The sequence below is a fragment of the Ambystoma mexicanum genome, chromosome 1p, assembly GCF_040938575.1.
Source record: "Ambystoma mexicanum isolate Mex_15411 chromosome 1p, UKY_AmexF1_1, whole genome shotgun sequence".
Taxonomy (NCBI): domain Eukaryota; kingdom Metazoa; phylum Chordata; class Amphibia; order Caudata; family Ambystomatidae; genus Ambystoma; species Ambystoma mexicanum.
The window spans coordinates 625,450,558-625,469,077 of NC_090921.1; the positions used below are offsets into that span (position 1 = coordinate 625,450,558).

At 43.7% G+C, this 18,520-nt stretch overlaps 1 protein-coding gene across 1 annotated transcript in view; it reads left to right on the forward strand.

The window, feature by feature from the left end:
• Window positions 1-18,520, forward strand: part of LOC138577245 (fibrillin-2-like) — a 454,244-nt gene that overhangs the window by 261,368 nt on the left and 174,356 nt on the right. The window contains exons 12-14 of the mRNA XM_069649613.1: window positions 1,640-1,783; window positions 15,521-15,640; window positions 16,579-16,704. Of these exons, the coding sequence (XP_069505714.1) occupies window positions 1,640-1,783; window positions 15,521-15,640; window positions 16,579-16,704 (390 nt within the window). The remainder of the gene's footprint in view (window positions 1-1,639; window positions 1,784-15,520; window positions 15,641-16,578; window positions 16,705-18,520) is intronic.

Genomic DNA, 18,520 nt, shown 5'->3' on the forward strand with positions numbered 1-18,520 from the left:
GCCCTATGGAGGAAGGGGGAATTACCGCCCCACCAACCTTGTAATGGGGTGGTAATTCCCCCTTTCTCCATGGCGGAGTCGGTAAGTTACCGGCATGGACCATGGTGCTATTAGCACCATGGTTTTCCGCCTGAATCGTAATGAGGCCCATTAAGTTTCTGGATGGCAGCGGTGGGGCACAGTGGCCCCTTGCACACACACATTTGAAGGTCTTTAAGAGATAAACATGACCAGGATGAAGGCAAGTCAAAGGCTAGTTTAATTGTTCGCTGTGATTGCACAGGTCCTGAAGAATGTCACATCTGGTTGTTGATCACAAAATCAGCGCAGGCTTGACGCCCATTCACTTGGCATGGTCACATGCAACTAGCATCTGTTGGCGGTGAACTACCAGTGTGCCATCTGCCCCACTGGCCCCTACGTTTTACTCATGACTTAAGCTTGTGGCAATCTGCTGGCCCATTTTTAGGATTCATGTTGTTATTTATATTGCCCCAGCCCTTTGAATATGCCATCTCGATTCTGGTCCCTCTCCTCTATTCTTCAGTCTCCATTTACCTGCTGTGCTCAATTTCTCCACCCCCGTACCTCGCCTTCTCCTCTCCACCACCTCTAACTCACCCACCTTCTTCCTGTACATTTTCAGCAGGACATCCCTCATGCCCCTCCCCATTTCACACTGCCCCTTCCCTCTTCTCTCTGCTATATTTCATGGGCAGGGAGATACCCGGTGACCCAACTCGGCTGCCACATCCCAAACCTTGCCCCATACCGCTCTCACGGGTTCTTACCCTGTCCTTTATGGGCCACCATCCTTCCCTCATATCTCATCAGCTCTGCTCCGCTCTGCCTGACTTCCTTCTCGGACTGCCTCTCTTCCTGTGTATCCCGACCCACCTTCCCATGCACGCCGTGCTCAGTGCCGCCACCTTTCCCCCTGTCTGGCCCTTCTTCCTGGATCACCTTCATTTCCCAATCAACGTGTGTCATAACGAGGGCATATTACATTAGAAGAATTTGTTTCTACGCTGAACATTCATGTTCCATCAAAAAATTAATTATTCACCTTTACTAAGCTCCCATCGCACACCGTGTTGTTTTCCATGTAGACCTGTCAGGAGTCGTACAAAAATGTCGACCTGGGAATTACGACGACTGAAAATGCAGACTTTTTTTTAACCCCCCCCTTACACCACATATATATGTGGGGGGGGGTTACAGCATAATATTAATATGGAGGGGCCTGCGGGGGATCTCCCCCAGCATTTTTAGCCATCATAATGATCAGATAGATCCGCCCTGTTATATATAGAAATTATCACTTTCACACACTATTTCCCTACAATCTGATGTAGGACGCATCTAACATGTTGCCTGCATTAGCAGGCATTTTAAGTGCCGCGCAGACACCACAGCTTCAATGGAAGGTCACAGGCTGCACCTGGCCGGTTGCTGTGGTGCTTGGAATCCCCCACTAATGTAGCACCTCTATTTGGTTGAAGGTTTTTGTACGACCCAATGGGGGAAATCTCAGAAGCTTCACGCCACATCTTCAGCTCTCCAGCACTCTTTACTGCTTGATTCCTTTCATGTAGTTTGTGTCAATGCTGATTTTCGTTCCTCTCTTCACTGATTTCAGGCACCGCCACCCTCAATCAAACTGGTGATATCTGCAAGCTATTTACAAACCTGTGCCAGAATGGCCGCTGCATCCCCACGCCCTCCAGTTACAGGTGTGAGTGCAACATGGGCTACAAACAGGACAACCGCCTGGAGTGCATCGGTAAGACATGGAGTGTCGCCATATAGAAAGAAACAAAAAACCTTACTAACACATGGAATTAGCTTTTTCTGTTTTAGAAAAATGTTCAAGCTTCAGTGGAGGAGGAAAGGGACATATTTACAGAAGTGGCTTTTTTCAGTGTGTGCATAGTTAATGAATTTCCATATACATGCAGATAGGCATAGTTGGGATTTTTTACTAATAATGGAAAATTGTAATAAACATTTCTATCAAACATCACGTTGAGATAAATACCTATATGTTATACTTCCTGAATGTTCTGTTTTCTTTTTAGCACATTCTGCATTTCTGCTGTTCTAAAAATGATGTTTACACAATGGTTTTTTTAAAGAACAAATGGTACATTAACATGAACATGTGTACACAGGAGCGTTTTGGTCCATAGGTAATTTCCACAAATATGGTGATCCCCAACACCAATTGTGGAATCAGAAAATACAATATTAAGGCTTTTACACCATGCAAAGAGAAATACACCAACACGGGCTTTTAAAGATTCCCAGAATCTTTATTGCAACACTGAACAGTTTACAAAACAAAGTACACAAATAGCTATTTGGCCGTCAGTACTTCACAGAGACCACCAGCAGGTTCAATGTGAGCAGTGAACAGGGATTGCTAGCTGGACATCAACATATTTATACATTTTCTTCGTAGCGATGTCCAGCCTCTTACAAGTTAATCATGTACTGGGCTAGGGTTCGCGCCAGGTTCATTCCTAATTTACATATGTCGTGCATGCGGTTTACTTCATAATACATTTACTAACAAGTACTACTATTCTCTGGATGTGACTTTACACTCTTTACACATTTGCTTCAATGCAGGTCAAACAGATGTTTCGCATATCATGTTTAAATAGCATTATTGTTCTTGTATACTTGTAGGTTAACATCGCTGATTCAAGTAATCCCCTGATCCGTAGGTCAAGAAAGGACAAGGTCTACATGACCCTAACATATAGCCTGCAGGCAGGTTGGACATTAACTCGCCTACAGAGGTTGAAGAGGTTAAAGTGAAAACAAGAGGACACAGGTCGGCCATTTTAGGCCACAGGGTGACTTTGCACGATAAACCAAAATGGCGGTCTAACCTAAAATGGAGCCTAGATTAACTTAAGGTCACGACCTTGCAATACGGATTTCCTCGCAAAGCGACTAGGCATAGGCCAACATATACAATGAAGACGAAACAATATTATATCAGTTTCGACAAACCCTCCTTTTGGCCTATGCAAAGCGCTAAACTACCTTCGATCACTTTACGACTAACTCCACATTTCAACGTCTATACACCCCGAATCATTATCAGACATATCTATTGCCATTAGATCAGACACTAGAGTTTCTTTCAACACGTACTCCTTGGAAACCATATCTGGGGCGTATATTTTATGTCCTAATACACTTGTTGCTTGCGCGCAACATCCCCCTAATACCGAACATATACCAGGGAGACACTGTATACAACAACAAAGGAACAGTAAACTACCCTAGATAATCAGCAGGGCCGAAAACAACTTCCATCCCCACGACTGTAGGAGGTCCCAAAACCATGCACTAAGTCCCCAGTTTCCCTCAGGAACATGCACTTCCGAACTAAGAACATGTACATTTTGGATTGCTCTAAAGATCGTTGGAGAGGAGTCTGGTGCGTAAATGCAGCAAGCAGGCCCCACTAATTTACATACTCCTCCACGCTCAGCCAAAATGACATCTAATGCCATCCGGTTCTGAAGAGCTTCTAATCTTATTGCTTTCTGTTCTAACGTCATATTATAGAGTATGTCAGTGGTCCGGTTGATGGTTCTCTCCAGTACTCTCGCTAGTCCCCTGATATATTCTGAATTCATAATTTGCCCAAACAATGGCACAAAGGATTTCATTATGTCTCCTAGAGTTTGTGCTGGAGTATCCCCCTTCACATCTCGCCGTGGATGAGTCTTCGAGATTTCTGCAGCACTGGCAATAAATACCCCAGGTAATAGGATCCCTAAATAGCAAGTTCCTTGCCACTCCCTAGGCAACCATGGAAATGCCACATTACCTCAAAAAAATAGACAGGTTCACCTACATACAGAGGTCTGTTCTCACTAGTCAAGTTCGCAACAGTTGCACAATTTCTAAAATCGCCCATTGACCGTGTTCTATTCCTCTGTATGGAGAAGGACACTGAGTCGGGGCTATGGTTAACAGAATAAGATGGAGGCATGGCATCCTTATTGCATATAGGAGCCATTTTTAAAGAGATCAAAGACTGAAAGGGACGAGACAATCTATTAGAGGGCCTATCAGAAGCAACGTTTGGCTTACTCCTATTTGCAAAAAGCGAGTATCCCAGGGGCATCAAAACACGTTTTTCAAAATTATTCAAATTTGTACCATCAAAGTTCCCTGAGATGCTGTCATTCCAACGGCCAAAGAATAGTGCTCTAAGAGAAGCGTAACAAGCAGTTGTCAAAGGTAAAGAATGAATGTACCAACCTAGCCCCTTATCCCCATGTTGCGGCAAATGCAAGCAGATCCAGCAGTTGGTCTTATTGAAAATTGCATGAGTGGCATTCATTATTAACAAAAGAGTATTATTCTGATAGTTCCGTCTATGCGAAGAATCTCTAGGCGACAAGGTATGCAATTGCACGGAAGGAGTGGGTATAACAGATACATTTTCAAAAGGTAAAAAGTCCTATAGCGGATATGCTTCCTCCAGGTACCACAACCCAAAACCAGTAGTTACTAAAAACCCAGTTATTATTACAAAAAGGCAACAATACGTTTTCGGGGTCCCCTTAGACGTGTGTCATTGTCTCTGCTAGTCACATATTTATCTAAAAGTTTGCTACGAGCGGTAGCGGGTGCAGGCATCGTAGTCTTCAATCGAAAAAACGCCAATTGTTCGTTTGCTGGCGACTTCAGTCGCGCGTCTTCTTAATGTCTTTCCCACAACCCTTAGCCAACAGAATCTTTTCGTATAGTCGAGCCAAAAGGCAAGCCCTCAAATGATTTCTCCAATCGCACAGTCAAACCGTGCCGTACGCCTATTTTCTTGGACGTAAATTATATTTCACATTTTCCGCTGCTGAAGGATCAGAAAGCAAGGTGTCGTCACTTCCCACTGGAGGTGGTGAGTAAACGGAAATGGGATCAGAAAACTGATGATTCGGAAGTACCACTGTTGGAGAGTGCGGAGACAAGATGGCCGTTTTGTCTGGCCTTACGAATTCTGGAACGGTCTCCGATACTCTCTTGTCGGTTGTTGCTGTTCCGGGCATGTTGGTTACAGCATTGGAAAGGGATTCTGTGTCTTCTGTATCGTATGGCACGGGCCGCGGGATCCGTTTGGTGTGCGTTGCATGTATCCAATTCTTCCGCCCCTCTACCGGCACCACAGTCTGGGTGACTAGCTGGACCTGGTAGGGACCCCTCTACCTAGGCGCAAGGCAAGACAACCTTTCAAATTCTTTCATGAGGATCCAGTCTCCTGGTCGTAGACTGTGACCGGGACCCTTGAATCGTAAAGGTAATGCCTTTCGCACCTGGTGATAAATTGAAAATAGATTTTTAGTCAACTGGGTACAGTAATCTGAAAGAAGCACATTCTCTACATCCTGCAATGAGCGACTCTTTGGCATACCCCAAATATTAGCAGGCCTCCCCATCACCACCTCTAAGGGAGAGAGCCCAGTCTTAGTTTGAGGCGTTGTTCTCATCGACAGCAACACGATCGGTAAGGTGTCCGGCCATTTTAACTTGGTGCCAGCACACGTCTTAGCGAGCTTGTTCTTTATAATGCCATTATGTCTTTCCAAAAAACAGGCACTTTGGGCATGTCTGGCCGAATGGAACCGTTTATCAATCTGCAATCCTTCACATATTTGTAGGATTACAGCAGCAATAAAGTGTGGCCCATTATCCGACCAGATGACTCTCGGCAGCCCGAACCTAGGAAAGACCTCTTTCAACAGAGTCTCTGCCATGGTTATGGCCGTTGCATCTCTAACAGGGAAGGCCTCAACCCACTTGCTAAATGCACAAATGACGACCAACATATATTTAAGATTGTTGCAACTTTCCATCTCAATAAAATCAAAGTGGATGACCTCAAACGGAACAGAAGGTGGAGCGAAACTTCCTCTAGGAGTCGAGGGACCTTTTCCTACATTGTGCTGCAAGCAGACCATGCACCCTTGGACAAAGCGCTCCGCAATTTTGAAAATTTTATCATTGGCCAATACACTGTAACATTTTAGTCAATTTACACGCACAGACATGGGTCGGACCATGAGCCATAATGACCATCATTGTAATATAGGCGTCAGGGAGTAACCATTTTCCTTCAACATTGTACACCCAACAACCATCACCATCCAATCTCCCTGCACCCTCGACCAATTTCTTGGTCTCCTCCACACTAGCATCTGCTTGAATGTCTTTTACAGAATCAATACTTTCACCAAAAGTGCAAAAATGTACAGTTTCCCTTACGGCATACATTTCTGAACTAAAATCAGTGGCAGTTTGTTTAGCTATCTGATCAGCGAAAGCATTCCCTTTTCCTATATCATATGTAACCTTCTGATGTCCTGTACATTTTACAATGGCTAACTGAACAGGGAGTGCGAGCGCTGAAAGTAATTGCACTATTAAAGTGCTGTGCTGTATTTTTGTGCCATGTGAGGTCAAGAAACCTCGTTCTTTCCAGAGTCTACCGAAGTTGTTAACCACCCCAAAGGCATACTGGCTGTCGGTATATATATTTACTGTAAGCCATTCAGAAAGTTCACAAGCTCGAGTTAATGCTATAATTTCTGCTACCTGCGCGGAATTATGCATGATTCTTTTGGTTTCCACAATCGTGCTCAAGGTAGTGATGGTATAAGCAGCCGTCGGTGTACCATTCGGAATTTTGAAACAAGAGCCATCACAAAATAGCTCTCCTTGTGGGCTATTCAAAGGCGTATCTTTCAAATCGATTCTACCTTTAGTCTCTTGTTCTGTAGTGTAAAGGCAATCGTGTGATGTTTCGTCACCATGAACAGTATCTTGCGGGACAGGTAAAAGTTCAGCCGGATTTAATACACAACACCTCTGAATTTGAATGTGGGGAGCAAACAAGATCAATTTGTATCTTGTCAATCGTGCGGAAGTAAGGTGTTGCGTTTCAGTTATATTTAATAGAACGTCTACAGAGTGAGGTACCATTAGGGTTAACGCATGACCAGGACCATTCCCTCACTCTGTTTTACAGACGCAGCAGCAGCGACAGCTCTCAAACATCTTGGCAAAGTGCATGCAACAGGATCAAGGACGGATGAGAAATAGCCGCACGGCCTATTCTTCCCTCCATGTTCGTGCGTTAACACAGCCAAAGCACATCCATCATGTTCATGCACATATAACACAAAGGCCTTTTCATAATTTGGAGTTCCTGAAACCGGTGCCGAACACAGCGCGGTTTTGAGTAAATCAAATGCTGTCTGGTGTTCCAAAGTCCATGGCAATGGCAAAGAAATGCCCTTCTTTGTCAAAGCCAGCATTGGTTTAATTGTTAACGAAAGTTAGGGATCCACAATCTACAGTAAGAAGCCATACCTATCAGGGCTCTAACTTCCTTCTGCGTATTTGGGACAGACATGCCAGAAATAGTTTTTATTCGTTCAGGTGTCAACCTTCTTCCCTCCTTTGACAGGAGATAGCCTAAATAGGCGACCTCCTGGCAACAATATTGGAATTTTTTGAGTGAAGTTTTATGGCCATGTTTTGCTAGATAACAAAGCAACAACATGGTGCCTTCTTTACAGGCACTCTCAGAATCAGCAGCCAAGAGGAGATCATCTACATACTGTAGTAACGTGCAAGTAGTAGGCAACTTGAGAGTATCGAGTTGCTCTTTCTATGCTCTTCTATAAATACTTGGACTCTCAGTGTACCCTTGTGGTGCACGAGTGAACGAGTGAATGTGAACGAGCGTCCACCTAGGGTAAACACGAACAAATACCTACTATCCTTGTGTATAGGAATACTATAAAACGCATTTTTGAGGTCCACAACGCTAAAGTGAGTCGCAGAAGCCGGAATCATAGTTAGTATCGTTGTTACATCAGGTACAATGGGAAACTGAGGAGCCACAATTTTATTAATAGCACGCAAATCAATTATAAACCGAAAAGGAATCGCATTATCACCTTTTTTGTACACCGGCAAAATCGCTCTGTTACACAAACTACCTGTAATTTCCTCAATTACTCCACGATGTACAAAATCAGAAACTATACATTTCAAAGCCTGTTCGCCTTCAACTGAGATCATATATTGTGAAATGCAAGGCAGTTTTACTCCATGTTTCAGAATAATTTTAACAGGTTCAATTTGAAGAATGCCCACATCATTATCATCAATTGCCCATAAGCATTCCGGAATGTTACTGAATTCTGGCGGTAAAGGTCGAGTCAAAATCTGAGAGGCGAGTGATTGCTGAGGTGAAATTGTTAACCGAACTCCGTCCGAGGAGCAATGTATTAATGCATTCAATTCCTTCAACAAATTTAACCCCAGCAAATTCTCTTCACAGTTTGTAGTAAGTAGAAATGGACACTGCTCTGTGAAGGGACCCACTGTTATCGGTACCGGCAAAGAGACTGGACAAACTACAGGTGTGCCTGAAAACCCTACGGAAACGTTGGATTGCCCTGAAAGGGGAATGTTTGGAACCCGTGAATGGTCAATGGAACACTTTTGTGCTCCCGTATCTACTAAAAAATAGATGCTTCCTATTTCCCACCACCATCTAAACGTAGGGTATCTTTCTGATGAACGGGAATAGGCGTTGGTTCCAAATCCTGCTTCGGGCAATCCTAACGAAACAGAATGTCATCAAAAGGAAGTTCCTCAGAGAGGTATGCAGCAGAAGGATGATCAAAAATGTTTCTATTGTCCACACTCGATACTTGTTTATCCTGTGAAAAAGGTTGCTGTGATTCTGGTGTAAACTAACCTCTACCAGGGCTCCCTACACCTGGGCGATCTCTGGATCGTCTACCCATGTTCCCAAATGACCTTTGCTGCAAGGTCGGACATTGTGCGCGCCAGTGACCTTCCTGTCGACAACAGGCACACTGGTTAATGGTTACCGGAGCCAGGGGCATACTTCCCTGTGGAACACATTGACCTCTAAATTGTGTACTACCCCCTCTGGGGCTTCTAATAATCTGTTGTAATAGTACTTTGGTTTTCAGGTCACCTTTTCTTTTCTCAAGTTTTTCCTTTTCATTATTCACACGATTTTCATAGTATTGAGCCATGTGCAGTACTTCTGATTGAGACTTTGCCTGCCAAACGCTTTTGGAGGACATAATCTGCAACTGGATGTCAGGCAGCAATCCACGTACAAATCTGTCGACAAACAGCCTTTTCCCTGACTCTGTGCCTAAGTCTTTTCCACTGAAATCCGAAAACACTTGTTCGAACCGATTAAAGAACTCGGTAGCACCTTCAGACTTTCCTTGGACACAGGCCGTAAGCTTGTCCCAAATGATTCTTTTTTCAGGAACTATGGTTTTTAATTTTACAATAATCCTATCAGGCAAAGTTAATATCACTTGAGACGGTCTCTCGCCATCTGCTCTTTCTCTGTCGAGCCTAACCATAATATCCCATGTATCTCCTAACCCAGGTACATCATCTACAGTCCTAATCTGTTTCCACAAATCAACAAGCAGGAGTATGGGAAATAATAAATCAATATCACTTAAGGTGAATACCAATGATTGTAAGACTGACTCTATTTCTTTATAGAACCCCGTCGGATTCTTTCTTATATCAGAAATAGATTGCTTTATGGTGTTCACTTCCTGTCTCGAGAACGGGACGTGAACAAACTGCGATACATAATGTGCAGGAATGTCCACAGCGACTATACCTCGTGCAGCATCTGCCGCAATCTCAACCTTTGGGACAAATGTCGGAGGGACCTCTCTCATAGGCAACTGAGAAGTAGGTAGCTCTGAACGCTTACTAAGCAACAGAGCCAAATCAAGCGCTAAGGCAGTCGAAGAGGTATCAATCGAAAGGCTCTCTTATAAACACCCAACAATTCTGCGGGACAACAAATCTTTCTTTTTACACACTCATCCTGCAGGTATTCTACCATAACCTGTATCACTTTCTTTTGCATTTCTAACATATACTGACTATACGTGTCATACACTTCGGCTGGAGTTATCGACATATCCGAAATCCATCTTATCGCATCCTTTGTACAAATTCGCACTTCCTCACCTATCAATTCGCGGCGAGGAGAAAACCGTTTCTGTAAGAATACAGTGCCTAAACTATCACCATCTGCTTCTTCATTCTGTAACTCTTCCAACTCCTTCCTATACACAAAATTCCTCTTGACATGCTCATATACTTTCTCTGCAGTATCTCTAGACAACGCTAAGGTGTTCAAATCCCGTAACCCTTGTGGGAGATCTACATAGTTTAATCTATTCCACATTATGCTCAAATGAATTCCTAGTCCTTCAATAAAAACATTTTTGTCAGGGATACTTTTTAGATTTTCGAGTGTGGAAAAAACATCAGCTTGTTCACCCCTCTCCCTACAATGTTTAGCCCAAGCAATCAATTAATTCTTTTTATCTGGGGACACAGTATTACGAGTCACAAGACTTGATCCCGTTCCCTGGTCTACTACAAGCGATGCAGAATCACTTGGAAGAGGGAGAGTAGGTACATTCTGAATATCAATAAGTGGAGGCAAGGGAGCAGGCACAGGAGCGACGGCTGGAGGAACAACAGGAAGAACAATAGGAAGGACCGAGGGAACTAGAGGAGGAGGAATAGCGACAAGAAGGGGCAAAGCACCAGGAGGAGGAACGTACGGGGGTGGCACAGAGGCATCAGGCCTTTGTTCATGCAAAAGTGTGTTAATCAATTCATCGGACGTATGAAAATATTTCAAAGGGTACATTTTCTGAATGCTTAATTGAAACGCTCTGTCCGTGTTCCTAACTGATTCCAATTGTTTATTTTGACCATATAACAGTGCTTTTTCGGCATTCGTCATATGTCGACGCATATGTTTCTCTCTACTCTTTTGTTGCTGCAAAGCTTCTGTTTTCCAACTGTGCAATGCGTCAAATGCTGCAGGTCTAGCCTGTTTCTTTATCAATACAGACTCTAAATATTCTAACCGAGGGATTTCAAAGCTACCATTGGTTGGCCACCGAAGACCAGGGTTATGTCTGGTCTGTCTGTGCCAAATATCATTAAATGCTATACTACCAAAGCCTTTCTTACAGTACATAGTACATGCCGGCGACCCCTCCTGTGGTGCTGGACGGCTAACTTCCAAAGATTGTCTGTCACTGCGGAATAATGCCCAGACAGGGCAGACAATTTCCCAGGCATATCAGAATTCTGGTGTTACCTGGTCAAATAATTGTGCTTGCGAGTACAATGCACCAAATTCAAATTGTCAGGGTTAAATTAAGAATCGGGTCACGATTCACTTGACCAAAGGACTGGGAGGCCCGATCGGGTTACTAAGGACAATCTAAGGACCCACGTGTCTGGTGATTTTGGCAAATTTACCCACCTCGATATATGGACCCTCATCAAGACGTCGTCTCGGGCTACAGCTCACCGTTCAGGGATCAGATCGTGCTGTTCTGTTGAGGAATTCACTTCTCGTCCAGAGGGGCCTTTTTGTTGACACCGTCCGATCCTGGTCCGATAGCTGAGCGAACCTTAAACGAGAAAAAGTCAATCTTGAGGGTCCCTATTCGGGCGCCATCTGTGGAATCAGAAAATACAAGATTAAGGCTTTTACAACATGCAAAGAGAAAACCACCAACACGGGCTTGTAAAGATTCCCAGAATCTTTATTGCAACACTGAACAGTTTACAAAACAAAGTACACAAATTGCTATTTGGCCGTCAGTACTTCACAGAGACCACCAGCAGGTTCAATGTGAGCAGTGAACAGGGATTGCTAGCTGGACATCAGCATATTTATACAGTTTCTTCGTAACGATGTCCAGCCTCTTACAAGTTAATCATGTACTGGGCTAGGGTTCGCGCCAGGTTCATTCCTAATTTACATATCTCGTGCATACGGTTTACTTCTTAATACATTTACTAACAAGTACTACTATTCTCTGGATGTGACTTTACACTCTTTACACATTTGCTTCAATGCAGGTCAAACAGATGTTTCGCATATCATGTTTAAATAGCATTATTGTACTTGTATACTTGTAGGTTAACATCGCCGATTCAAGTAATCCCCTGATCCCTAGGTCAAAAAAGGACAAGGTCTACATGACCCTAACATATAGCCTGCAGGCAGGTTGGACATTATCTCGCCTACAGAGGTTGAAGAGATTAAAGTGAAAGCAAGAGGACACAGGTCGGCCATTTTAGGCCACAGGGTGGCTTTGCACGATAAACCAAAATGGCGGTCTAACCTAAAATGGAGGCTTGATTAACTTAAGGTCCCGACCTTGCAATACGGATTTCCTCGCAAAGCGACTGGGCATAGGCCAACATATACAATGAAGACAAAACAATATTATATCAGTTTCGACACAATTACAAATATCAAGTATGCTATTGGCATGTAAATACAGTGCGAACAGTCAATGTCCCAGCCCAGACACCATGACCATCCAGTATCCATGCAGGTCTCAAAATCAAATGTAGAGTTGAAAGGTGATTAAAACTAATCTTTTCCTGCTCTTTTTGTCAGCCTCGCCCCATTTATTTCCCTACCAGCCTTTTTCTCTTTTGCGTTTGATCAGCTGGTGAAAGTGCCCTGTCCACCCTCTTATCATTGGTAATCTATTGGCACTCTTTTTGCTTGTCCCATCCCTTTATTTTCCCTCACAACTCTTAGATCCCTATGCATCTCTGGCCCGGGTGTCCGAGTCGTAGCATAGAAAGAAGACAAGGGCTATTCCTGTTAGATCCTGTAAGGAATTGGAAAGGTACAGAACTGCTGCACCATGTAATCCAGGTAGACCATCACAATGTACATCACAACTCACTCAAACCTTCCAAAATCCACCCTCACCCAAACACCCAGTCAACACCCCGCTCCCATGCACATCACATTCATCACCTCTCACACTTTAAATCCACACTCAGCCTCATGGTCATCAATGCTCCCTCCCCAGAACTTTACTGACCTCATCACCACTCACAACACATCCTCCAAGCCCTCATCCACTCAGGTTACTGGAATAGGGAGGACTGGCAGGAGGTTTGCAATCAAGACCTCATGAAAATGCACCCTCCAGAGGCACACCTAGCCTGCATCTATGGAACCCCTCACCTGCCATGTGTTGCTCACTGATGCTACAACAAGGCCTATCTCAAAGAAAATGTATACTTAATCACAACAGCCACAGAAGACACAGTCAAGAAAAAAAAGGGGGAGGTGAGGCGTGCACTCCAGTTCCCAGTCAAAATATACCTGATGCAAAAAGTAACTGGGTTAGATCCCACAAACAAATTAACAAGTATTAACAGGGTTGAATTCCAAAAATGAAACAAGTATTTTAGAGAACCACACTGATGGTTTTCTCCCCTCCCCCAAATTTGGGAAAGACTTGTGCACTAGGAGGGGTGTCGGTTCCTGGTCACCTGATTTGGTAACATGTGAAAACTACAGCTACCAGAATCCCTAGAGACTATAAGAGCTGCTAATTGGAATCACCTGAATACCAGCACAGCCTCCCTGATGATTGTTTGTAACAAGAAAGTGCTAAGAGGAGAACAAAAACAGAGCAACTGAACAGCAGATAGGATCCAACCCTGTAAATACTTTTTCAATGTGTTGGGATTGAACCCTGTTAATATTTATTAAATTGTTTTTGGGATCTAACCCAGTTACTTTTTGTAACAGGTCTAATTTGACTGGGAACTGGAGTGTGCCCCTCGTCATCTCCCTTTTTTTCTTACCATGTTGGAGTCCCAGGCTCCAGAGGCAGCAGCACCGGGTTTATTGTGCCCCACTTTAGAGAACCACACTGATGGTTTTCTCCCCTCCCCCAAATTTGGGAAAGACTTGTGCACTAGGAGGGGTGTCAGTTTCTAGTCACCTGATTTGGTAACATGTGACACTACAGCTACCAGAATCCCTAGAGACTATAAGAGCTGCTAATTGGAATCACCTAAATACCAGCAAAGCCTCCCTGATGATTGTTTGTGACAGGAAAGCACTAGGAGGAAAACAAAAACAGAGCAACTGAACAGCAGATGGGATCCAACCCTGTTAATACTTTTTCAATACTTTTTGGAGAGATCATCAGCGTTCTTATGTTGGGTACCTGACCTGTGCTCAATAGTAAAGTCAAAGATTCTGGGAGCGGTTGAGTCTGTAGTGAGACGATTGCGTCTTTTGGGTCGAGCCAGCATTCATGATGTCGAGTTTGATGGCTTAGCAGGTCAAGCCAGTGCTCAAATCAGTTGCTTTCATGACAACCAAGAATGTAATTGGGTTGCTTGAAATGGTCCACAGCAATGTTTCTGGATGGCTCGAAATGCAGCAAATGGTTTGAATCTGGTGTAGATTGCCAAACTAGTATTGCTGGACCTTTGGCAGCTCAAAGGTGTTGAGCACCATCAGTCTGGCTCCAAGGCATCTCAAGTCAGTGATAAAGGATTCCAGCTGCTTCTGAGCTTCTGGATTGCTTGGAGTCACAGTCCAGGGGCTCCAGGTCATGGCAAGTCCTTCTGTTCTGCACACCCACTCCAGGGAGCGCCTCTGGTACATACAGGGGATTATTCACCCCTGTGAACAGGAAGCTAGTTCCAGTGCAGGCAACAGTGAGGCCTTGGTCCAGCAGCAGCCACCCCCACTGTTCCCTGGGGGTGGTGGGGGGACAGAGTTTTCCTCTTTCTTGGATGCCTTCTGTCTTCACATTGATGGCACAGGACTTTGAATCTGACTGCACTCCCAACAGAGGTCCGGAAATGTACCCTTCCTCTTCTCTTGATGGTCCAAAGACAAATCAAAGAAAGAACTGGTGCAGGAAATGGAGGGGCCAGGAAAAGGAATCAACCCTTCAGATGTAGGAAGTGGGAGTGGCGTATTTTCTAGTAGGTTAAAGTGTACTTTGAACTTACATCTACAGTTTGCCACACTGTGACTATGGCAAAGTAGGGTTTTGACTTGTGGAGATTTGGATTGTGGTTTATGACATGTATGACACCGCCCACGTTATGTCTGTGTTACATTTTCCATATATTGAACTGTGTATATTGTAAAGTTGTGTGTACCCCTTCAAGGGTCTATCAATAATGATTATATTTGTATACATTTGTGCGGACACTCATTTCTCGTCAGGTTTATTTGATGTCAGCAGTACCTGCCACCAAACCACTGATCTCCTAAGTATAACCTTACCGCTCAGCCTATGCTACCCAGAGAGCATGGTTAGACCAAACAGCGAAACGCCCTTGAAGGTCCACTGCCTGAACTTTCCAGAACCAAACACAAGGGTTGGTAGAGAAAACACCATTCTGCAAAAAAATAAATAAATAAAAGGAACGTTGCGTCCCTTAAAATGTCCCCTCATGAACCCATCCATTGCAAACCACTTTGGGGAATGATTACTGTGGACAAATAGTAATGAGACTTTTTGTGTTGTACTTATGTATAATGCCAGGCCAAATAACACTCGCAACACGTGTTTCCTTGCTTGTCTTTCAGATGTAGATGAGTGTTCCAGTAGCCCTTGTGTGAATGGTGATTGCGTAAACACACCAGGCTCCTACCACTGCCGATGCCATGATGGCTATCAGAGCAATCCCACTAGGCAGTCGTGTATCGGTGAGTTTCTTCATAATTGCATGTTATGAGATATGCTGATTATGGTGTGTGCTTGCATGACCATTTCTGGTTAGACTGGGAGAACACGAAAAACAGGGACCTATGCGTGAGCTCAAAGACTTCTCGACATTCATGCTGGAAAACTGTCAGTTAAATGGCTTTTATGGACAAGGACATTGAGGTGCCATTTTGGGGACATGATTTGAATGACTTCCTCCACAGAAACATCATTTCAGCAAATAATTCAAGCTGCATGTATGTCACAGTGCATGGCACAGAACCAGTCTGAGGGGATGTATGCTTTAGAGAAATGCACAAACATCCATGTATATCATGCCGAAACTATACAGTTGCAGGGTCACAGGCTGATCATTAGAAATAACAGCTGTGCAGCCTGTTCCCAGATGATAATGCGGGAAGCGCGAAGGACCCGCCGTCACTGCTGAGCATAGCCAATAGGCGCTGACCTGACCTTCCCTTTATTGTAATGTTTGGAAGGCATTCAAGGGAAATGAGGGAAGCAGGATTTCAGGGTCATGCATGGCGTTCCCATTGTAACACAAGCAATCTATGTATGTACTGCCGTATTATCCATAATGTTTCTGCATGGACAGTGGTAGATGTATAAATTGATAAGTGTGGCTTTAAAAAAAAATGTTTTATTAAAAATTTTATAAGGGAACAGCATAACAGTTTACTGAAAAAGAAAAGGTGACACTGTTAGCAGCACAGTACCAATCTTATAGAGCATTCTACATGAAGTACACTAACAACAACAAAAGAAAGTAGGAAAAGTTATAATCGAAACATTGCTATATAATAAGAGTGGCTTTTAACCATATTTGACAAATAACAGAAAATGGCATAGCTGCAGACTACTGCATTATGACCATTTGAAATATCTCATTAAGAAATAAACTATGAAACATCCTTTTCAGACATTGACGAGTGTATCATGAATGGAGTGATGTGCAGGAACGGGCGCTGCGTTAACACAGATGGCAGCTTCCAGTGCATTTGCAATGCTGGGTTTGAGACGACACCTGATGGCAAGAACTGTGTTGGTAAGTCTTTTGCGCTGTGCATTTCTACTCTGCAGTGCTAGGTCTCTGCCATACATTATACGTGGCACTTTCATCGTCATACAGAGCCCCAAAACAGCATGCTTTAATTGGAGAAACATCAAAAAACCTTTCTCAACTTTCTTCCAAGCATGCCTCTACCCGAACTACGCTGCAATGCACAATCACTGCCATGCTCCAATGGTTCTATGTCATTTCATTGACACCCGTTTTTACGAAGGGTGTTTTTCTGTGGAATGTGTGCCTAAACAAAGTTTCAATTAAAAAAAATATATATTTTTCAGGGGGTTCCCCTCAAACCCCCACCATCATGTACATATTTTGTTATTCCCGACCTCCCCAGCCCTTTATATGCCTTTTCCCAACCTCCAAAATAATCACAAAAAATGGCTGTTGATGAAAGGACTTCGTACCAATCCGATTAGGCTAAGGTCAATAACTCTTCTTTTCTACCCTTGATAATGACTGCAAGCAAATACACATTTTTCTCATAGAGAAGGAGAAATTGCAGGTAAAAAGGGGTGAATTTTACCAGTGTATCCAGATGCAAGAGAAACCGTACAGACCTCTAACCATTGATTTTCTGATTGCACATATTTAATTCAAAGGGCCTCAACACGAGTTGGGCTGTAGGCCTTAAATGCAGTGGTAACGGTATTACCGCCACATTTAAGGGCTGGACCTATCACGGGTTGGGTGCTAAATCGGCTGTTTTACCTCCAGCTTTTTTCTCGAGGTGAAAATCCCTGTTTTCAGCAGTATTACAGTCGGCTGTATTAGCCCGTAGTATTAGCACAGAAAATTCCCCATTGGATCCAATGGACCCAATCAGGAATGGGGATTTATCGTTAAGGCCCAACCCGTGATCCAATGGTAATACCACCGGGACGTCAGTGCTAGGGCTATTTCAGCCGGTGGCATTACAGCCAGGATTACAGCCCAACTTGTGATGAGTATTTTAGATACTGAATTATTGTTCGGCTTGCAAGTGTGCTCAGATAAATACTTACATATCTATGAACTGTTCTGAATTATTTCGGGCTGTCTGGGCTTAATCACGATATCACAAGCACCCATACGTCTACCAGGAATACGTCCATAGTCTCCAGCCTTAAGACCTCCACAATCTCCGTTTGCAGTTCAATGAAGGCCAGCTCTACACGTGAAATCCCTCTCAGACTGGTCCCACCTGAGTCTTGTATTTGCTTACAGGCAAGATCAGCTCGGTTTTCTCGAGTGCAAATGCAGGCCCCTTTTTCCCTCAAAAACGTCTCTTCCATTTCTCAGCACAGTTCCAAATTTGCCAGAGGCAGCAAAACCTTTCCCTTTTATTTTGAAAAATGCTTTGAGGCAAAATCAGCTTGGATTTTCGCAGTGCATTCGCCTTTTTGCATTGAAAACATTTCTTCCAGTCCCAAATGCTGTCCAAATATTGCCCCAGAAACAGCTATCCCAGCCAGCAGGATCCCAGCTGCAACCTTTTTCCCTTCTCCTTTTTTATGGTTTCCTTTCTATAGATTCGATATTTGTCTCTGTATGTTTCACCCAATCAGAATGCCAGTGTTGATCCACCCCGCCAACATCAATTAACATGTAATATATCCCAATGTGTTCCTCGTTCTCGAGCACAATCATTTTGGGTTCAAACTAAAACATATCTCTCTGAATGCTCTTTATCGGATTTCCAGCAGTTACATAATCACATTCCTTCTCAACCTTGGTGTCATTCAGCTTGCTGCCTCTCAGGCAACATGCTTTCCAGCACAACATATCATGAACCCTCGCCTTTGCCAGCTCT